The sequence below is a fragment of the Bombina bombina genome, chromosome 4 (assembly GCF_027579735.1).
Source record: "Bombina bombina isolate aBomBom1 chromosome 4, aBomBom1.pri, whole genome shotgun sequence".
Lineage (NCBI taxonomy): Eukaryota > Metazoa > Chordata > Amphibia > Anura > Bombinatoridae > Bombina > Bombina bombina.
Genome location: NC_069502.1, coordinates 508046722 through 508070661, shown reverse-complemented (window position 1 = coordinate 508070661; position 23940 = coordinate 508046722). Strand labels below are relative to the sequence as shown.

At 41.0% G+C, this 23940-nt stretch overlaps 1 protein-coding gene across 1 annotated transcript in view; it reads left to right on the top strand.

The window, feature by feature from the left end:
- The window catches only part of LMBRD1 (LMBR1 domain containing 1), an 810247-nt gene that overhangs the window by 586217 nt on the left and 200090 nt on the right, over window positions 1-23940 (top strand). The window contains exon 12 of the mRNA XM_053710415.1: window positions 4941-5090. Coding sequence (XP_053566390.1) covers window positions 4941-5090 — 150 coding nt within the window. The remainder of the gene's footprint in view (window positions 1-4940; window positions 5091-23940) is intronic.

The window sequence follows — 23940 nt, the reverse complement described above, 5'->3', positions numbered from 1 at the left end:
GGTTCTGAAATGCCCCTACACCAGTCTGAGGGGGCCAGGGAGGTTTTGTCTGAGGGAGAAATTTCAGATTCAGGGAAAATTTCTCAACAAGCTGAACCTGATGTGATTACATTCAAATTTAAATTGGAACATCTCCGCGCTCTGCTTAAGGAGGTGTTATCTACTCTGGATGATTGTGAGAATTTGGTCATTCCAGAGAAATTAGGTAAGTTCCTAGAGGTCCCGGGGCCCCCCGAAGCTTTTCCTATACCCAAGCGGGTGGCGGACATTGTAAACAAAGAATGGGAAAGGCCCGGCATACCTTTTGTCCCTCCCCCTATATTTAAGAAATTGTTTCCTATGGTCGACCCCAGAAAGGACTTATGGCAGACAGTCCCCAAGGTCGAGGGGGCGGTTTCTACTCTAAACAAACGCACTACTATCCCTATAGAAGATAGTTGTGCTTTCAAAGATCCTATGGATAAAAAATTAGAGGGTTTGCTTAAAAAGATGTTTGTTCAGCAAGGTTACCTTCTACAACCAATTTCATGCATTGTTCCTGTCACTACAGCAGCGTGTTTCTGGTTCGATGAACTAGAAAAGTCGCTCAATAAAGATTCTTCTTATGAGGAGATTATGGACAGAATTCATGCTCTCAAATTGGCTAACTCTTTTACTTTAGACGCCACTTTGCAATTGGCTAGATTAGCGGCGAAAAATTCAGGGTTTGCTATTGTGGCGCGCAGAGCGCTTTGGCTAAAATCTTGGTCAGCGGATGCGTCTTCCAAGAACAAATTGCTTAACATACCTTTCAAGGGGAAAACGCTGTTTGGCCCTGACTTGAAAGAGATTATTTCTGATATCACTGGGGGTAAGGGCCACGCCCTTCCTCAGGATAGGTCTTTCAAGGCTAAAAATAAACCAAATTTTCGTCCCTTTCGCAGAAACGGACCAGCCCCAAGTGCTACATCCTCTAAGCAAGAGGGTAATACTTCTCAAACCAAGCCAGCCTGGAGGCCAATGCAAGGCTGGAACAAAGGTAAGCAGGCCAAGAAACCTGCCACTACTACCAAGACAGCATGAGATGTTGGCCCCCGATCCGGGACCGGATCTGGTGGGGGGCAGACTTTCTCTCTTCGCTCAGGCTTGGGCAAGAGATGTTCTGGATCCTTGGGCGCTAGAAATAGTCTCCCAAGGTTATCTTCTGGAATTCAAGGAGCTTCCCCCAAGGGGGAGGTTCCACAGGTCTCAATTGTCTTCAGACCACATAAAAAGACAGGCATTCTTACATTGTGTAGAAGACCTGTTAAAAATGGGAGTGATTCATCCTGTTCCATTAGGAGAACAAGGGATGGGATTCTACTCCAATCTGTTCATAGTTCCCAAAAAAGAGGGAACATTCAGACCAATCTTAGATCTCAAGATCCTAAACAAGTTTCTCAAGGTTCCATCGTTCAAAATGGAAACCATTCGGACAATTCTTCCTTCCATCCAGGAAGGTCAATTCATGACCACGGTGGATTTAAAGGATGCGTATCTACATATTCCTATCCACAAGGAACATCATCGGTTCCTAAGGTTCGCCTTTCTGGACAAGCATTACCAGTTTGTGGCACTTCCATTCGGATTAGCCACTGCTCCAAGAATTTTCACAAAGGTACTAGGGTCCCTTCTAGCGGTGCTACGACCAAGGGGCATTGCAGTAGTACCTTACTTGGACGACATACTGATTCAAGCGTCGTCCCTACCACAAGCAAAGGCTCATACGGACATTGTCCTGGCCTTTCTCAGATCTCACGGGTGGAAAGTGAACGTAGAAAAAAGTTCTCTATCTCCGTCAACAAGAGTTCCCTTCTTGGGAACAATAATAGACTCCTTAGAAAGGAGGATTTTTCTGACAGAGGCCAGAAAATCAAAACTTCTAAGCTCTTGTCAAGTACTTCATTCTGTTCTTCTTCCTTCCATAGCACAGTGCATGGAAGTAATAGGTTTGATGGTCGCGGCAATGGACATAGTTCCTTTTGCGCGAATTCATCTGAGACCATTACAACTGTGCATGCTCAGTCAGTGGAATGGGGATTATACAGACTTGTCTCCGACGATACAAGTAGATCAGAGGACCAGAGATTCACTCCGTTGGTGGCTAACCCTGGACAACCTGTCACAGGGGATGAGCTTCCGCAGACCAGAGTGGGTCATTGTCACGACCGACGCCAGTCTGGTAGGCTGGGGCGCGGTCTGGGAACCCCTGAAAGCTCAGGGTCTTTGGTCTCGGGAAGAATCTCTTCTCCCGATAAACATTCTGGAACTGAGAGCGATATTCAATGCTCTCAAGGCTTGGCCTCAGCTAGCAAAGGCCAAATTCGTACGGTTTCAATCAGACAACATGACGACTGTTGCGTATATCAACCATCAGGGGGGAACAAGGAGTTCCCTGGCGATGGAAGAAGTGACCAAAATCATTCAATGGGCGGAGACTCACTCCTGCCACTTGTCTGCAATCCACATCCCAGGCGTGGAAAATTGGGAAGCGGATTTTCTGAGTCGTCAGACATTTCATCCGGGGGAGTGGGAACTCCATCCGGAAATCTTTGCCCAAATAACTCAATTGTGGGGCATTCCAGACATGGATCTGATGGCCTCTCATCAGAACTTCAAGGTTCCTCGCTACGGGTCCAGATCCAGGGATCCCAAGGCTACTCTAGTAGATGCACTAGTAGCACCTTGGACCTTCAACCTAGCTTATGTATTCCCACCGTTTCCTCTCATCCCCAGGCTGGTAGCCAGGATCAATCAGGAGAGGGCATCGGTGATCTTGATAGCTCCTGCGTGGCCACGCAGGACTTGGTATGCAGACCTGGTGAATATTTCATCGGCTCCACCATGGAAGCTACCTTTGAGACAGGACCTTCTTGTTCAAGGTCCGTTCGAACATCCGAATCTGGTTTCACTCCAACTGACTGCTTGGAGATTGAACGCTTGATTTTATCAAAGCGAGGGTTCTCAGATTCTGTCATTGATACTCTTGTTCAGGCCAGAAAGCCTGTAACTAGAAAAATCTACCATAAGATATGGAAAAAATATATCTGTTGGTGTGAATCTAAAGGATTACCATGGAACAAGATAAAAATTCCTAAGATTCTATCCTTTCTTCAAGAAGGTTTGGAGAAAGGATTATCGGCAAGTTCTTTGAAGGGACAGATTTCTGCTTTATCTGTTTTACTTCACAAAAAGCTGGCGGCTGTGCCAGATGTTCAGGCTTTTGTTCAGGCTCTGGTTAGAATCAAGCCTGTTTACAAACCTTTGACTCCTCCTTGGAGTCTCAATTTAGTTCTTTCAGTTCTTCAGGGGGTTCCGTTTGAGCCCCTACATTCCGTTGATATCAAGTTATTATCTTGGAAAGTTTTGTTTTTGGTTGCAATTTCTTCTGCTAGAAGAGTTTCAGAGTTATCTGCTCTGCAGTGTTCTCCTCCTTATCTGGTGTTCCATGCAGATAAGGTGGTTTTGCGTACTAAACCTGGTTTTCTTCCGAAAGTTGTTTCTAACAAAAACATTAACCAGGAGATAGTTGTGCCTTCTTTGTGTCCGAATCCAGTTTCAAAGAAGGAACGTTTGTTGCACAATTTGGATGTAGTGCGTGCTCTAAAATTCTATTTAGATGCTACAAAGGATTTCAGACAAACATCTTCCTTGTTTGTTGTTTATTCTGGTAAAAGGAGAGGTCAAAAAGCAACTTCTACCTCTCTATCTTTTTGGCTTAAAAGCATCATCAGATTGGCTTATGAGACTGCCGGACGGCAGCCTCCTGAAAGAATCACAGCTCATTCCACTAGGGCCGTGGCTTCCACATGGGCCTTTAAGAACGAGGCTTCTGTTGATCAGATATGTAAGGCAGCGACTTGGTCTTCACTGCACACTTTTACCAAATTTTACAAATTTGATACTTTTGCTTCTTCTGAGGCTATTTTTGGGAGAAAGGTTTTGCAAACCGTGGTGCCTTCCATCTAGGTGACCTGATTTGCTCCCTCCCATCATCCGTGTCCTAAAGCTTTGGTATTGGTTCCCACAAGTAAGGATGACGCCGTGGACCGGACACACCTATGTTGGAGAAAACAGAATTTATGTTTACCTGATAAATTACTTTCTCCAACGGTGTGTCCGGTCCACGGCCCGCCCTGGTTTTTTAATCAGGTCTGATGATTTATTTTCTTTAACTACAGTCACCACGGTATCATATGATTTCTCCTATGCAAATATTCCTCCTTTACGTCGGTCGAATGACTGGGGAAGGCGGAGCCTAGGAGGGATCATGTGACCAGCTTTGCTGGGCTCTTTGCCATTTCCTGTTGGGGAAGAGAATATCCCACAAGTAAGGATGACGCCGTGGACCGGACACACCGTTGGAGAAAGTAATTTATCAGGTAAACATAAATTCTGTTTTTTTTCTTTTATGATTCAGATAGAGCATGCAATTTTAAGCAACTTTCTAATTTACTCCTATTATCAATTTTTCTTCGTTCCCTTGCTATCTTTATTTTAAAAGCAGTAATGTAAATCTTAGCAGCCAGCCCATTTTTGGTTCAGAACCATGGATAGCGCTTACTTATTGGAGGCTTACATTTATCCACCAATAAGCAAGTATAACCCAGGTTCTCAACCAAAAATGGACTGGATCCTATGCATCACATTCCTGCTTTTTAAATAAAGAAAGTAAGAGAACGAAGAAAAATTGATAGTAGGAGTAAATTAGAAAGTTGCTTAAAATTGCATGTTCTATCTGAATAGAGAAATGAAAGAAAAAATGTGGTTTTAGTGTACCTTTAAGTCATAAAGGTATATGTTTAAATGTGTTAACTTGTCATGAAACATTCTGAAGACAATGCTGATCATGTATATGTTTCATTGTTATTTTATGTACCATTCTGATATATATATATATTTTTTATTAAATATATACACAGTTGTACAAAATAAGAAGAGGACGGACAAGACCACAAGCGCTTCTATTTCTCTGCATGATACTCTTGTTGATCGTTCTGCATACCAGTTACATGATTTACAGTCTGGCACCACAATATGTAATGTATGGAAGTCAGAAATATCTGGTGCAGGTAACATTTCATTTCCAGTTGTTAAAATAAAGAGGACACATTTCATAAAGCAAAATTAAAAATAAAGATCCTGGTTACTGTATGAAAAATAATGTTACAGGAATTAGTTGCATTAGATTGATAGATTTCAACCTGTTTTGAATTACACCATTGTACAGTATCTCAACAGTAAACAATACTTTTTTTTATTTTCAACATTAAACTAAGATGTATAATCTGTATAATTGATGTTATGTAGCATACATCATACATTTTCCTGTTTTATGGTTTTATCTTATATACCTTTTACTAAACTTAATTTCTGTGCACAATATTTTCCAAAGTCTGTACACACACAACCCTTTTTATGGATCGACTCTCTGAAAAGAAATGCCAAGTTCACAAATAAGAGGTTGAATTTAATAAGGCTTTTTTATTTTTGTGATAACCTACCATATTTCTTTCCACTTGGCTGTTTCAGTTTAGTTCTGCATATCATTTAAAAGAATACATACAAAATAAAGAACATTTGCCAAATGTATTATATTCTTTCTGCTGAGATGCTTCATACAGATAAATATAATGCAAAGATAAAGAGAAACTCTTTAGTGTATTTTCTTAGCTCGGTGTCCCCGCAATGAAGCAGTTAATTTGTAGCTGTAGTGTATATCATGTGTCCATTTTCTTCCTAATGGTAAAGAGTCCACAGCCGCATTCATTACTTATGGGAAATAAGAACCTGCCCACCAGGAGGAAGCAAAGACCCACCAGCCAAAGGCTTAAATACTCCTCCCACTTTCCCTAGGTGCCAGAAGATGAAAACAACCACAACGCCTCAAAAACGTGCGGGGGGCTGTGGACTCTTTCCCACAGAAGAAAAGGAAATTATCAGATAAGCAAAATTTATGTTCATTACTTATGGGAAATTTATACCCAAGCCAAAGAGGACACAGAATGTCAAGACGGGAGGGTAAAAGGTGGACCATTGAAGGCCTGCCAGTACTAAAATAAAAAGTTTTTTTGGGGGGGGTTAAAAACATAATTCTGCTGTGTAGGATCCTCTCATAGCCCCCAACCTCCCTGATCCCTCCCAAACAGCTCTCTAACCCTCCCCCTCTACCTTATTGTGTGCCATCTTGGGTACTGGCAGCTGTCTGACAGTACCCAGTTTGCCATAAAACATGGTATTTTTTTATATAAATAAAAACATTTCTGTAGTGTAGCTGCCCCCTCTCAATATCCAACCCCCCACCCCCTCCCAGCTTCCTTAGGCAAAAATTCCCACCCTCCATAGTCCTTTCCCCCACCGTATTGGAAAAATGTATTGTTTCATAGTATAGTGTTCCCGCTTGCGATTCCGCCCCCCTCTTACTTAGAGCCTACCAATGATGGCCTCCCACATCGGCTCCCACCCACCAACAATCGTGGCCATCGATGACCAATGCATAGAGGGCAAATGTTATTGCAGGATGCCTCGATATCGAGGCATCACTGTAATAACATGAAAGCGGCTGGAAGCGATCAGGATCGCTTCCACCGCTTGGAAACACCGACGACGTACAGGGTACGTCCTAGGTCGTTAAGGAACTTTTTTTATCTCCATATTCATTTTTGCTGCCTTTTTGTCTCTATAACAAACTACATTATTCAATTACTCCTTCTCCCTCTCCACCTGCACTGTTCATTAGCCCATCTCTCTTAAACTCACCTTACTTTTGTACTCACAAACTTCACCTATTCCTAAACACTCTCTCTCCCCCCTGCACCTTGTCTCAAAAGCAGTCTCATTACTGCAAATCTGTATCTCATCTCATGTCACTCTCCCTGTTGCTTTTACTAACTGCTGGTGACATCTACCCTAATCCTGGTCCCCAACAACTGCCTAGCCGTGCACATCCATGTGTACCGTCCCACAGACTCAAAAATCAAAACTCTGACAACCTTACTCACATTCCTCTTGCATCAAAAGCCACTACCCCTTTCACTTCTGCACTCTGGAACTCTCGCTCTGTTTGCAACAAACTCACTTCTATACATGACCTCTTTATCTCCCACTCCCTCAACCTTCTGGCCCTAACAGAAACCTGGCTCTCTCCCCTTGACACAGCATCCACTGCTGCTCTGTCACATGGGGGTCTCCACTTCAGCCACACTCCTAGGTCTGGTAATAGACAAGGAGGTTGTGTAGGTATTTTACTTTTCTCTCGTTGCACCTTTCAACAAATACATCCCATCTCTTCTCTCACATTTTCCTCATTTGAAACCCACATTATTCGCTTATTCTCTCCTCTTTCTATACGTGTTGCAGTCATATACCAACCCCCTGGCTCCTCAACTCAATTTCTAGATCACTTGGCTGCCTGGGTACCTTATTTCCTTTCCTCAGACACCCCTTCCCTCATTCTTGGTGACTTCAACATCCCTCTTGACAATCCCACTACCTCCTCTGCAAAACAACTTCTGCAACTCACTTCCTCTTTCGGTTTGTTACAATGGACTGATTCTCCCGCTCACAAAGATGGTCACTCCCTTGACCTGATCTTTAGCTAGCGATGCACTCTCTCAAACTTCACAAACTCACCCTTTCCTCCCTCTGACCACCATCTCCTTACTTGCAACATATCATCCCTCCCTACATCTTTCCTTCCTTTTGCTCCTCACACCAAACTTCACAGAAGCATTATGTCATTAGATCAGCAGCTTTCTAATTCCCCCAAACCTCTCTTCTCATCCTTCTCCTCCTTTTCCTACCCTGACCAATCTATCTGCCACTATAACTCCACCCTTACATCCGTCCTTAACAATCTCGCCCCTTTTACCATAGCTCGGAAATCAAACACTTATCCTCAGCCCTGGCATACTCCTCTGACACGATACCTACGCAGATGTTCCCGTACTGCTGAGCGGCACTGGAGAAAATCTAGGAATTCAGCTGATTTTCAACATTACAAATTTATCTTGAACTCCTACTATTCTGCCTTTAATTTCCATATGCAACATTACTTCTCTACTCTTATTTCTAATCTTTCTTCAAACCCAAAACGTTTGTTCTCCACTTTCAATACCCTTCTCCGCCCTCCCCCACCTCCGAATACAACTTCTTTGTCAGCTCAAGACTTTGCCAGCCACTTCAATAACAAAATCGACTCCATCAGAAATGTAATCAGCTCTCAACATAATTCCTTTCTCTCACCCCCTCAAATGTTCTCAATCAACCACAACCCACATAACCTTAAACTTAGCTCCTTCTCCCCTGTCACTGAAGAAGAAGTTTCGGCACTTATACTGCGCTCTCACCTCACTAATTGTCCCCTTGACCCTATCCACTCACAGCTACTCTCCTCCCTCTCTGCTACCCTCACCTCTATACTCCCACACACTTTCAACCTCTCCCTCAGCACCGGTATATTTCCCTCATTGCTGAAACATGCACTGGTCACACCTATCCTCAAAAAACCTTCCCTTGATCCTACCTCCAAATCCAACTACCGCCCTATTTCCCTTTTCCCTCTTGCATCAAAGCTTCTCGAAAAACTAGTTTATGCACGCCTATCCCAATTCCTTACAATAAACTCCCTCCTTGACCCACTGCAATCTGGATTCCGTCCCGATCACTCCACAGAGACAGCAATTGTTAAGGTTACCAACGACCTACTTACAGCAAAATCAAAAGGCCACTTCTCTCTGCTTATCCTCCTTGATCTGTCCACAGCCTTTGACACTGTTGACCACCCTCTTTTGCTCCAAACCCTCCAATCCTTCGGCATCTGTGACACAGCACTCTTGTGTCTCTCTTCCTACCTGTCAAACCGTACCTTTAGTGTATCCTTCTCTGGGGCCTCCTCTGCCCCGTCACCACTTTCTGTCGGAGTACCGCAAAGCTCTTTCCTCAGTCCCTTTTCTTCTCAATCTACACGTCATCACTAGGTTCCCTAATAAAGTCCCACGGTTTACAATATCATTTGTATGCCGACGACACCCAAATCTACTTCTCAGCACCAGACCTATCTCCTTCGTTAACCCGTGTCACTAACTGTCTTTCTCACATCTCTAACTGGATGTCCTCTCACTACCTCAAGCTAAATCTCTCTAAAACTGAGCTCCTTATTTTCCCCCCTTCCTCAAAACTCTCTACCCCCAATATCTCTTTAACTGTCAGCAACTCCATTATTACCCCTACCCCGCACGCCTGATGTCTCGGGGTCACATTTGACTCAGATCTTTCTTTCACTCCTCACATTCAGTCCTTGGCTAAAGCCTGCCGCTTCCACCTTAAAAAACATCTCTAAAATTAGACACTTCCTTGCACAAGACACAACTAAGATTTTAATCCACTCTCTCATTCTTTCCCGCCTTGATTACTGCAACTCTGTCCTCTCTGGTCTCCCCACCTGCCGCCTAACTCCTTTACAATCCATAATGAATGCCTTTGCCAGGCTCATCTTCCTTACACATTGCTCTATGTCTGCTGCACCTCTCTGACAATCCCTTCACTGGCTTCCTCTTGCCTCTAGGATCAAACACAAAATTCTCATTCTGACATACAAAGCCCTCAACTGCACTGCTCCCCCCTATATCTCAGACCTTGTCTCCAGATACTCTCCCTCCCGTCCCCTTCGCTCTGCTGATGACCTCCTACTCTCCTCCTCTCTTGTCATCTCATCACACTCCCGTTTACAGGACTTCTCCAGACTGGCTCCCATCTTGTGTAACTCTCTGCCTCGCTCCACAAGACTCTCTTCTAGTTTTAAACGCTTCAAGTGCTCCCTAAAGACTCTACTGTTCATGGATGCATACAACCTACACTAACCTTTCCGAATACCAGTTCCTCTCCTCCATTGCTATCTCCTGAACCCCCTTAGCATGTAAGCCTAAGAGTCCAGCTGTTTGTAGATCACCTTCTTAAGAGCTGACTACAACAGTGCAACTCTTGGCAGGGCCCTCTACCCATTTGATCCCTATAATTGTTTTGTTTTACTCCCCCTTTGTTTATAGTGCTGCGGAATCTGTTGGCGCTCTACAAATAACCGATAATAATAATAAAAAGACGTACCCTGTACGTCTTTGGTCCTTAAGGAGGTAAAGGGGCATAAAACACTTTTTCTTTCATGATTTAGAAAGAGCATGCAATTTTAAACAACTTTCTTATTTACTTATAATATCTAATTTGCTTCATTCTCTTGATATCCTTTGTTTAAAAATCATCTAAATAGGCTCAGTAGCTGCTGATTGGTAGCTGCAAAAAGATGCCTTGTGTGATTGGCTCAACCATATGCATTGCTATTTATTCAACAAAATAATGTAGCAAATTAAATAATAGACATAAATTGAAATGTTATTTAAAATTGTATTCTCTATCTAAATCATGAAAGAAAATGTTTGGATTTCATGTCCCTGTGTGGGGTCAGTGAAATACTTTGCAACATTATAACATAGTCTGTTACTTAAGTTTAAAGCACATACTAATTGCATAATTTAATGATTTAATTAAAAAATTGTTCAACAACCATGGGGGGTTGATTAATATTGGCTTAAAGGGACACTGAACCCAATTTTTTTCTTTCATGATTCAGATAGAGCATGCATATTTAAGCAACTATCTAATTTACTCCTATTATTAATTTTTCTTCCTTCTCTTGCTTTCTTTATTTGAAAAAGATGGCATCTAAGCTATTTTTTTTGTTCAGAACCATGGAAAGCACTTGTTTATTGGTGGGTGAATTTATCCACCAATCGGCAAGAACAACACAGTGTGTTCACCAAAAATATGCCGGCATCTAAACTTACATTCTTGCATTTCAAATAAAGATACCAAGAGAATGAAGAGAATTTGATGATAGGAGTAAATTAGAAAGTTGCTTAAAATTGCATGCTCTATCTGAATCACGAAAGAAAACATTTGGGTTCAGTGTCCCTTTAAATTTTGGCTCGGTGAGCTGTAAAATCAGCAGGTTGTTGTGCCCATTGAATAGGTCCTGTGGTGAACACTGAATAGGAAGACCATAATATTATTTTTATTTGCAGCAATGTCATAATACATTTTTCTTAATGTAGTTGGCAAGAGTCCATGAGCTTGTGACGTATGGGATATACCATCCTACCAGGAGGGGCAAAGTTTCCCAAACCTCAAAATGCCTGTAAATACACCCCTCACCACACCCACAATTCAGTTTTACAAACTTTGCCTCCTATGGAGGTGGTGAAGTAAGTTTGTGCTTGATTTATATGATTTCTTCTATGATAAGCGCTTCTAAGCATTTTGAAGCCCAGTTCCTCTCAGAGTACAGTGTTTGTAAGTGATGTGATGTGGAGGGAGTATCGCCTATTGATTTTATGGTTTTCCTCGCGGGAAATCTTTTCAACGGTTCTCTGTTATCGGTCGTAGGGATTCATCTCCTACCTCCCTTTTCAGTTCGACGATATACTTTTATATACCATTACCTCTGCTGATAATTTTTCAGTACTGGTTTGGCTATCTACTATATGTCGATGGGTGTTTTTCGCTAAGTATGTTTTTCTTATTTAAGACACTCTCAGCTATGGTTTGGCGCTTTATGTATTAATATAAAGTTTTAAATATATGTATTTTACTTATATTTGCCATGAGCCACGTCTATGTATATTTCCTTTTGCAGACTGTCAGTTTCAGTTTGGGAAGCATGTTTAGGAAGTTATTTGTCTTACCTGGGGTATAGTCCTTTTTTCAAATTTACTGTTTATTCTTTTAATTTTGCGGGCAAAATTAGGCTTGCAAGGGCGCAAAATGCTGTTATTTATTTTGTCATTCTTGGCATGAAGGTACGTCTTTGATGACGCCCGTTCGTCATTTCCGGCGTCTTAGTTGACGCCAGGGTTCCTTGCACGAGGTTGCGTCTGTGATGGCGCAAGTTGCGTCATTTCCGGATGTTGTTGGCGCCAAAAAAAAATTCAACTTCCTTTTACGTTGCGCATCATACTTGGCGCCCAAAAATGTAGTTTATTTTTTCACCCCACTTCCTATATGTCTCTTGCCTTCTATATGCTCAAAGGGCTATGCTGTTTGCATTTTTCCCATTCCTGAAACTGTAAATTTTGCTTTAATGTTTTTTTCTTTTACATTTTGCAAGATGTCTCAATCTGATCCTGTCTCAGAAGCAACTGTTGGAACCCTTCTGCCTGATCACAGTTCTACCAAACCTAAGTGTATCTGTTGTAAATTAGCTGAGATTATATCTCCAGCAGTATTATGTAACAGTTGTAATGATAAGATTTTGCATACAGAAAATGTTTCCATCAGTACTAGTACAATTTCTGTTGTTCCTTCAACATCTAATGTACATGGTATCCCTGTTGATATGAAAAATGATATTGCTGATGCAATACAGAAGACTTTGTCTGCTATTCCGCCTTCTAATAAACGTAAAAGGTCTTTTTAAACTTCTCATAGGAAACTTGAATCTTATCTAAGGAAAGCTTATTTATATTCTGGTTATCTTCTCAGGCCTACCATTTCTATGGCTGATGTTGCAGCTGCATCATCCTTTTGGTTGGATAGCTTACCGCAACAGGAAGCAGATCCTGATTTGTCTAGCATTGTTCGTTTGCTTCAACATGCTAATTATTTTATCTGTAATGCTATTTTTGATATCATCAAAATTGATGTTAAATCTATGTATTTACCTAGAAAAGCTTTATGGTTTAAATCTTGGAATGCTGACATGGTATCTAAGTCTAGATTACTATCTCTTTCTTTCCAATGTAACCATGTATTTGGTTCTCAGTTGGATTCAATTATTTCAACTATCACTGGGGGAAGGGAGTTTTTTTGCCTCAGGATTAAAGATCTAATGGTAAATCTAATGCTTCTAATTGTTTTCGTTCTTTTCGACAGAACAAGGAACAGAAAACCATTCCTTCCCCTAAAGACTCTGGTTCCAATTGGAAACCTTCTTCAAGTTGGAATAAATCCAAGCCTTTTAAGAAACCAAAGCCAGCCCCCAAGTCTGCATGAAGGTGCGGCCCTTGATCCATTTCCATTTCAAATTACTCCAAGCCATTTGGGCAGATTCTGTTCAAAATCAGTGGATTCAGAGTATTGTCTCTCAGCGGTATCGAATAGGATTCAGAGTAAGACCTCCTGTGAGAAGATTCTTTCTCTCTCATGTTCCAGCAAATCCAGTGAAGGCTCAGGCTTTTCTGAAGTGTGTTTCAGATCTAGAGCTTTCAGGGGTAATAATACCAGTTCCGTTTCAGGAACAGGGATTGGGGTTTTTTTCAAATCTATTCATTGTCCCAAAGAAAGAAAATTCATTCAGGCCAGTTCTTGATCTGAAGTTTTTGAATCATTCTGTAAGAGTCCCAACTTTCAAGATGGTGACTATGAGGACTATCTTGCCTTTTGTTCAGCAAGGTTATTATATGTCTACAATAGACTTACAGGATGCATATCTTCACATTCCGATTCATCCAGACCACTATCGTTTTTTGAGATTCTCTTTTCTAGACAAGCATTACCAATTTGTCGCTCTTCTATTTGGCCTAGCAACAGCTCCAAGGATCTTTTCGAAGGTTCTCGGTGCCCTTCTATCTGTAATCAGAGAACAGGGTATTTCTTATTTGGACGAGAACTTGGTACTAGCTCAGTCTTTACATTTAACCGAATCTCACATGAATCAACTAGTGTTGTTTCTTCAAAAACATGGTTGGAGACTAAATTTACCAAATAATTTATTGATTCCTCAGACAAGGGTCACCTTTTTGGGTTTCCAGATAGATTCAGTGTCCATGACTCTGTCCTTAACAGACAAGAGACAAATGAAATTGGTTTAAGCTTGTCAAAATCTTCAGTCTCAATCATTCCCTTCAGAGGCTATTTGCATGAAAGTTTTCGGTCTCATGACTGCAGCATCAGACGCAATTCCCTTTGCTCGTTTTCATATGAGACCGCTACAGCTTTGTATGCTGAATCAATGGTGCAGGGATTATACTCAGATATCACAATTGATATATTTAAATCCCAACATTGAACTCTCTCTGACTTGGTGGTTAGACCATCATCGTTTAATTCAGGGGGCTTCGTTTGTTCGTCCTACCTGGACTGTGATCACAACAGATGCAAGTCTTTCAGGTTGGTCAGCTGTCTGGGGATCTCTGATAGCTCAAGAGACGAGGTTACCAATCAATATTTTAGAACTCCGTGCTATTTCCAGGGCTCTTCAGGTTTGGCCTCTGTTAAAGAGAGAACCATTCATTTGTTTTCAGACAGACAATATCACGTGTGGCATATGTCAATCATCAGGGTGGGACTCGCAGTCCCCTAGCTACGAAAGAAGTATCTTGGATACATTCTTGGGCAGAATCCATCTCTTGTCTAATTTCTGCAGTGCATATCCCAGGTGTAGACAATTGGGAAGCGGATTATCTCAGCCGTCAAACCTTACATACGGAGGAATGGTCTCCATCCAGATTTATTTTGTCAGATTGTACAGATGTGGGGTCTTCCAGAAATAGATCTGATGGCTTCTCATCTAAGCAAGAAACTTCCCAGGTGCCTTTCCAGGTCCAGGGATCCTCAGGCTGAGATGGTGGATGCTTTAGCAGTGCCTTGGTTTTACCAACCTGCTTATATCTTTCCACCTCTAGTTCTTCTTCCAAGAGTGATCTCTAAGATCATTATGGAACAATCGTATGTGTTTCTGATAGCACCAGCGTGGCCTCACAGGTTTTGGTGTGCAGTTCTTGCTCGGATGTCCAGTTGCCAGCCTTGGCCACTTCCTCTAAGACCAGACCTTCTGTCTCAAGGGACGTTTTTCCATGAGGATCTCAAATCGTTAAATTTGAAGGTATGGAAATTGAACGCTTAGTGCTTAGTCATAGAGGTTTCTCTGACTCAGTGATTAATACTATGCTACAGGCTTGTAAGTCTGTTTCAATTAAGATTTATTATCAAGTTTGGAAGACCTATATTTCATTGTGTTCTTCTCAAAAATTCTCCTGGCATTTTTTTAGAATTCCTAGAATTTTACTGTTTCTTCAGGATGGTTTGGATAAAGGTTTTTCTGCAAGTACTTTGAAGGGACAATTCTCTGCTCTTTCTGTTTTATTTCATAGAAAGATTGCTAAGCTTCCTGGTATCCACTGTTTTGTTCAGGCTTTGGTTCGTATCAAGCCTGTTATTAAATCAATCGCTCCTCCTTGGAGTCTTAATTTGGTTTTGAAGACTTTGCAGGCTCCTCCTTTTGAGCCAATGCATTCTTTGGATATTAAACTACTTTCTTGGAAAGTGTTGTTTCTTTCATGTAATTAGCAAGAGTCCATGAGCTAGTGACGTATGGGATATACATTCCTACCAGGAGGGGCAAAGTTTCCCAAACCTCAAAATGCCTATAAATACATCCCTCACCACACCCACAAATCAGTTTTACAAACTTTGCCTCCTATGGAGGTGGTGAAGTAAGTTCGTGCTAGATTCTACGTTGATATGCGCTCTGCAGCAGGTTGGAGCCCGGTTTTCCTCTCAGCGTGCCGTGAATGTCAGAGGGATGTGAGGAGAGTATTGCCTATTTGAATTCAATGATCTCCTTCTACGGGGTCTATTTCATAGGTTCTCTGTTATCGGTCGTAGAGATTCATCTCTTACCTCCCTTTTCAGATCGACGATATACTCTTATATATACCATTACCTCTACTGATTCTCGTTTCAGTACTGGTTTGGCTTTCTACTACATGTAGATGAGTGTCCTGGGGTAAGTAAGTCTTATTTTCTGTGACACTCTAAGCTATGGTTGGGCACTTTTATATAAAGTTCTAAATATATGTATTCAAACATTTATTTGCCTTGACTCAGAATGTTCAACGTTCCTTATTTCAGACAGTCAGTTTCATATTTGGGATAATGCATATGAATCAATCAATTTTTTTCTTACCTTAAATTTAACTTTTTCCCTGTGGGCTGTTAGGCTCGCGGGGGCTGAAAATGCTTCATTTTATTGCGTCATTCTTGGCGCGGACTTTTTTGGCGCAAAAATTTTTTTTCTGTTTCCGGCATCATACGTGTCGCCGGAAGTTGCGTCATTTTTTGACGTTTTTTTTGCGCCAAAAGTGTTGGCGTTCCGGATGTGGTGTCATTTTTGGCGCCAAATAATGTGGGCGTCTTTTTTTGGCGCTAAAAAATATGGGCGTCACTATTGTCTCCACATTATTTAAGTCTCATTATTTATTGCTTCTGGTTGCTAGAAGTTTGTTCACTGGCATTTTTTCCCATTCCTGAAACTGTCATTTAAGGAATTTGATCAATTTTGCTTTATATGTTGTTTTTTCTATTACATATTGCAAGATGTCCCAGGTTGACACTGAGTCAGAAGATACTTCTGGAAAAACGCTGCCTGGTGCTGGATCGACCAAAGTTAAGTGTATCTGCTGTAAACTTGTGGTATCTGTTCCTCCAGCTGGTGTTTGTAATGAATGTCATGACAAACTTGTTAATGCAGATAATATTTCCTTTAGTAATGTTACATTACCTGTTGCTGTTCCGTCAACGTCTAATACTCAGAGTGTTCCTGTTAACATAAGAGATTTTGTTTCTAAATCCATTAAGAAGGCCATGTCTGTTATTCCTCCTTCTAGTAAACGTAAAAGGTCTTTTAAAACTTCTCATTTTTCAGATGAATTTTTAAATGAACATCATCATTCTGATTCTGATAATGGTTCCTCTGGTTCAGAGGATTCTGTCTCAGAGGTTGATGCTGATAAATCTTCATATTTATTTAAAATGGAATTTATTCGTTCTTTACTTAAAGAAGTCTTAATTGCATTAGAAATAGAGGATTCTGGTCCTCTTGATACTAAATCCAAACGTTTAAATAAGGTTTTTAAATCTCCTGTAGTTATTCCAGAAGTTTTTCCTGTCCCTGATGCTATTTCTGAAGTAATCTCCAGGGAATGGAATAATTTGGGTAATTAATTTACTCCTTCTAAACGTTTTAAGCAATTATATCCTGTGCCATCTGACAGATTAGAGTTTTGGGACAAAATCCCTAAAGTTGATGGGGCTATCTCCACTCTTGCTAAACGTACTACTATTCCTACGGCAGATAGTACTTCCTTTAAGGATCCTTTAGATAGGAAGATTGAATCCTTTCTAAGAAAAGCTTACTTATGTTCAGGTAATCTTCTTAGACCAGCTATATCTTTAGCGGATGTTGCTGCAGCTTCAACTTTTTGGTTAGAAGCTTTAGCGCAACAAGTAACAGATTATAATTCTCATAGCATTGTTAATCTTCTTCAACATGCTAATAACTTTATTTGTGATGCCATCTTTGATATCATTAGAGTCGATGTCAGGTATATGTCTCTAGCTATTTTAGCTAGAAGAGCTTTATGGCTTAAAACTTGGAATGCTGATATGTCTTCTAAGTCAACTTTGCTTTCCCTTTCCTTCCAGGGTAATAAATTATTTGGTTCTCAGTTGGATTCTATTATATCAACTGTTACTGGAGGGAAAGGAACTTTTTTACCACAGGATAAAAAATCTAAAGGTAAATTTAGATCTAATAATCGTTTTCGTTCCTTTCGTCACAATAAGGAACAAAAACCTGATCCTTCACCCACAGGAGCGGTATCAGTTTGGAAACCATCTCCAGTCTGGAATAAATCCAAGCCTTTTAGAAAACCAAAGCCAGCTCCCAAGTCCACATGAAGGTACGGCCCTCATTCCAGCCCAGCTGGTAGGGGGCAGATTACGTTTTTTCAAAGAAATTTGGATCAATTCAATTCACAATCTTTGGATTCAGAACATTGTTTCAGAAGGGTACAGAATTGGCTTCAAGATAAGGCCTCCTGCAAAGAGATTTTTTCTTTCCCGTGTCCCAGTAAATCCAGCGAAAGCTCAAGCATTTCTGAAATGTGTTTCAGATCTAGAGTTGGCTGGAGTAATTATGCCAGTTCCAGTTCTGGAACAGGGGCTGGGGTTTTATTCAAATCTCTTCATTGTACCAAAGAAGGAGAATTCCTTCAGACCAGTTCTGGATCTAAAAATATTGAATCGTTATGTAAGGATACCAACATTCAAAATGGTAACTATAAGGACTATCCTGCCTTTTGTTCAGCAAGGGCATTATATGTCCACAATAGATTTACAGGATGCATATCTGCATATTCCGATTCATCCAGATCACTATCAATTTCTGAGATTCTCTTTACTAGACAAGCATTACCAGTTTGTGGCTCTGCCGTTTGGCCTAGCAACAGCTCCAAGAATTTTTACAAAGGTTCTCGGTGCCCTTCTGTCTGTAATCAGAGAACAGGGTATTGTGGTATTTCCTTATTTGGACGATATCTTGGTACTTGCTCAGTCTTCACATTTAGCAGAATCTCATACGAATCGACTTGTGTTGTTTCTTCAAGATCATGGTTGGAGGATCAATTTACCGAAAAGTTCATTGATTCCTCAGACAAGGGTAATCTTTTTAGGTTTCCAGATAGATTCAGTGTCCATGACTCTGTCTCTGACAGACAAGAGACGTCTAAAATTGATCTCAGCTTGTCGAAACCTTCAATCACAATCATTCCCTTCGGTAGCCTTATGCATGGAAATTCTAGGTCTTATGACTGCTGCATCGGACGCGATCCCCTTTGCTCGTTTTCACATGCGACCTCTTCAGCTCTGTATGCTGAACCAGTGGTGCAGGGATTACACAAAGATATCTCAATTAATATCTTTAAAACCGATTGTACGACACTCTCTGACGTGGTGGACAGATCACCATCGTTTAGTTCAGGGGGCTTCTTTTGTTCTTCCGACCTGGACTGTAATTTCAACAGATGCAAGTCTGACAGGTTGGGGAGCTGTTTGGGGGTCTCTGACAGCACAAGGGGTTTGGGAATCTCAGGAGGTGAGATTGCCAATCAATATTTTGGAACTCCGTGCATGTTTCAGAGCTCTTCAGTCATGGCCTCTTCTAAAGAGAGAATCGTTCATTTGTTTTCAGACAGACAATGTCACAACTGTGGCATACATCAATCATCAAGGAGGGACTCACAGTCCTCTGGCTATGAAAGAAGTATCTCGAATACTGGTATGGGCGGAATCCAGATCCTGTCTAATTTCTGCGGTTCATATCCCAGGTATAGACAATTGGGAAGCGGATTATCTCAGTCGCCAAACATTACATCCGGGCGAATGGTCTCTTCACCCAGAGGTATTTCTTCAGATTGTTCAAATGTGGGGACTTCCAGAAATAGATCTGATGGCTTCTCATCTAAACAAGAAACTTCCCAGGTATCTGTCCAGATCCAGGGATCCTCAGGCGGAAGCAGTGGATGCATTGTCACTTCCTTGGAAGTATCATCCTGCCTATCTCTTTCCGCCTCTAGTTCTTCTTCCAAGAGTAATCTCCAAGATTCTGAAGGAATGCTCGTTTGTTCTGCTGGTGGCTCCAGCATGGCCTCACAGGTTTTGGTATGCGGATCTTGTCCGGATGGCCTCTTGCCAACCGTGGACTATTCCGTTAAGACCAGACCTTCTGTCGCAAGGTCCTTTTTTCCATCAGGATCTCAAATCCTTAAATTTAAAGGTATGGAGATTGAAAGCTTGATTCTTAGTCAAAGAGGTTTCTCTGACTGTGATTAATACTATGTTACAGGCTCGTAAATCTGTATCTAGGAAGATATAGAGTCTGGAAGATTTACATTTCTTGGTGTCTTTCTCATAATTTTTCCTGGCATTCTTTTAGAATTCCGAGAATTTTACAGTTTCTTCAGGATGGTTTGGATAAAGGTTTGTCTGCAAGTTCCTTGAAAGGACAAATCTCTGCTCTTTCTGTTCTTTTTCACAGAAAGATTGCTAATCTTCCTGATATTCATTGTTTTGTACAAGCTTTGGTTCGTATAAAACCTGCCATTAAGTCAATTTCTCCTCCTTGGAGTTTGAATTTGGTTCTGGGGGCTCTTCAAGCTCCTCCGTTTGAACCTATGCATTCATTGGACATTAAATTACTTTCTTGGAAAGTTTTGTTTCTTTTGGCCATCTCTTCTGCTAGAAGAGTTTCTGAATTATCTGCTCTTTCTTGTGAGTCTCCTTTTCTGATTTTTCATCAGGATAAGGCGGTGTTGCGAACTTCTTTTAAATTTTTACCCAAGGTTGTGAATTCTAACAACATTAGTTGAGAAATTGTGGTTCCTTCATTATGTCCTAATCCTAAGAATTCTAAGGAGAAATCATTGCATTCTTTGGATGTAGTTAGAGCTTTGAAATATGTTGAAGTTACTAAGAATTTCCGAAAGACTTCTAGTCTATTTGTTATCTTTTCCGGTTCTAGGAAAGGTCAGAAGGCCTCTGCCATTTCTTTGTCATCTTGGTTAAAATCTTTAATTCATCATGCCTATGTCGAATCGGGTAAAACTCCGCCTCAAAGGATTACAGCTCATTCTACTAGGTCAGTTTCTACTTCCTGGGCGTTTAGGAATGAAGCTTCGGTTGATCAGATTTGCAAAGCAGCAACTTGGTCTTCTTTGCATACTTTTACTAAATTCTACCATTTTTATGTGTTTCTTCTTCTGAAGCAGTTTTTGGTAGAAAAGTACTTCAGGCAGCTGTTTCAGTTTGATTCTTCTGCTTATATTTTCAATTTAAACTTTATTTTGGGTGTGGATTATTTTCAGCGGAATTGGCTGTCTTTATTTTATCCCTCCCTCTCTAGTGACTCTTGCGTGGAAGATCCACATCTTGGGTAGTCATTATCCCATTCGTCACTAGCTCATGGACTCTTGCTAATTACATGAAAGAAAACATAATTTATGTAAGAACTTACCTGACAAATTCATTTCTTTAATATTAGCAAGAGTCCATGAGGCCCACCCTTTTTGTGGTGGTTATGATTGTTTTGTATAAAGCACAATTATTCCAATTCCTTATTTTTTTTTATGCTTTCGCACTTTTTTCTTATCACCCCACTTCTTGGCTATGCGTTAAACTGATTTGTGGGTGTGGTGAGGGGTGTATTTATAGGCATTTTGAGGTTTGGGAAACTTTGCCCCTCCTGGTAGGAATGTATATACCATACGTCACTAGCTCATGGACTCTTGCTAATATGAAAGAAATGAATTTATCATGTAAGTTCTTACATAAATTATGTTTTCTTTTGGCTATCTCTTCAGCTAGAAGAGTTTCCGAATTGTCTGCTCTCTCCTGTCAGTCTCCTTTTCTGATTTTCCATCAGGATAAGGCTGTTTTGCAGACTTTGTTTAAATTTCTTCCTAAGGTTGTGAATTCTAACATTAGTAGGGAAATTGTTGTTCCTTTCTTGTGTCCTAATCCCAAGAATGTTCTTGAAAGATCTTTGCATTCTTTGGATGATGTAAGAGCTTTGAAATATTATGTTGAAACTACTAAAGATTTCAGGAAGAGTTCTAGTCTATTTGTTGTCTTCTCTGGTTCTAGGAAAGGTCAGAAAGCTTCTGCCATTTCTTTGGCATCTTGGTTGAAGCTTTTGTTTCATAAAGCTTATTTGGAGGCGGGACAGTCCCCACCTCAGAGGATCACATCTCATTCTACTAGATCATTCTCCACTTCTTGGACTTTTAGGAATGAAGCTTCAGTTGATCAGATTTGCAAAGCAGCAACTTGGTCTTCTTTGCATACATTTACTAAATTTTACCATTTTGATGTATTTGCTTCTTCTGAAGCAGTCTTTGGTAGAAAAGCTCTTCAGGCAGCTGTTTCAGTTTGATTCTTCTGCTAACTTATTTTTTTGTGGATTTAATTTTTTCAGTGGAAAATGGCTGTTTCTCTTGTAAAGGTGTATCCAGTCCACGGGTTCATCCATTACTTGTGGGATATTCTCCTTCCCAACAGGAAGCTACAAGAGGACACCCACAGCAGAGCTGTCTATATAGCTCCTCCCCTAACTGCCACCCCCAGTCATTCTCTTGCAGCTCTCGACATGAAAGGAAGTATCAAGAGAGATGTGGTGTAGTTTTTACCTTCAATCAAAAGTTTGTTATTTTTAAATGGTACCGGCGTTGTACTGTTTTTACTCTCAGGCAGAAATTGGAAGAAGACTTCTGCCTGGAGGTTTGATGATCTTAGCGGTTTGTAACTAAGGTACATTGCTGTTCTCACACGTAACTGAAGAGTATGGAAAGAAAACTTCAGTTGGGGGGACGGTCTGCAGATTGCCTGCTTTGAGGTATGTTCAGTATATTTTTTTCTAGATAGATAAGGTCTAGAAAATGCCGACAGTTCATGGTATATTTAAGGTAAGCCTGATACAGTGATTTAACAACAACTGGGATCATGCTTGCAAAAAGGGATAATATTCATGTTAATACCTATATTACTTCATGTAAAAACGTTTGCATGATTTATAAATAAAAACGTTTTTTCTCTGAGGGTGATAAATCTTTATTTGGGGCCTAGTTTCCACATGGCTTGTTAGATTACTCCTAGGAGTACTTTTTTAAGGCCCTCTGACTCTGAGTGCATGGTGGGAGGGGCCTATTTTCGTTTTCAGTCTGAGACATCCAGCTTCCCTGAAGGAGTCCTCTGGCTTATAGGACCTCTATAGAGGGTTTTGTTCCTGCAAAAATCATTTTTAAGGGCAGGTAGGAGCCACAGCAGAGCTGTGGCAGTGTGTTTGACTGTTTGTTAACAGGTTTAATGTTTTTCTAATTCGTTTTTGGGCCTGAGGGGTTAATCATCCATTTGCAAGTGGGTGCAATGCTGCTTTAGTCCCTTATACACACTGTAAAAATTTCGTAGAGTTTACTATTTTTTTCACTGTTTTGCAGTTTATGTGGTAGTTTTTTTCTCTTAAAGGCACAGTACCGTTTTTTATTATTGCTTTTTTCACATTTATTAAAGTGTTTTCCAAGCTTTCTGGTCTCATTACTAGTCTGTTAAACATGTCTGACATAGAGGAAACTCCTTGTTCATTATGTTTAGAAGCCATTGTGGAACCCCCTCTTAGAATGTGTACCAAATGCACTGACCTTTCTATAAGTTATAAAGACCATATTATGGCTTTTAAAGATTTATCACCTGAGGTTTCTGAGACTGACAAAAGGGAGGTTATGCCATCTAGCTCTCCCCACGTGTCAGAACCTATAACTCCCGCTCAAGGGACGCCAAGTACATCTAGCGCGTCCAATGCGTTTACTTTGCAAGACATGGCGGCAGTTATGAATCATACCCTCTCAGAGGTATTGTCCAAACTGCCAGGGTTACAAGGAAAGCGAGACAGCTCTGGGGCTAGAACAAATACAGAGCTCTCTGACACTTTAGTAGCTATGTCTGATATACCCTCACAATGTGCAGAAGTTGAAGCAGGAGAGCTTCTATCTGTGGGTGACTTCTCTGATTCAGGGAAGGCGTTACTTCAGTCTGACTCTGAAATGACAGCATTTAAATTTAAGCTTGAACACCTCCGTGTGTTGCTCAGGGAGGTTTTAGCGACTCTGGATGACTGTGACACGATTGTAGTCCCAGAGAAATTGTGTAAAATGGACAAATACTTTGCAGTGCCTGTTTACACTGATGTTTTTCCAATCCCTAAGAGGTTTTCAGAAATTATTACTAAGGAATGGGATAGACCAGGTGTGCCGTTCTCTCCCCCTCCTGCTTTTAAGAAAATGTTTCCTATAGATGCCGCTACACGGGACTTGTGGCAGACGGTCCCTAAGGTGGAGGGAGCAGTCTCTACCCTAGCTAAGCGTACAACTATTCCTGTCGAGGACAGTTGTGCTTTCCTAGATCCTATGAATAAGAAATTAGAGGGTTTTCTTAAGAAAATCTTTATACAAAAAGGTTTTATTCTCCAGCCTCTTGCATGCATTGCCCCAGTCACTGCTGCAGCGGCTTTCTGGTTCGAGTCTCTGGAGGAGGCTTTACAGGTAG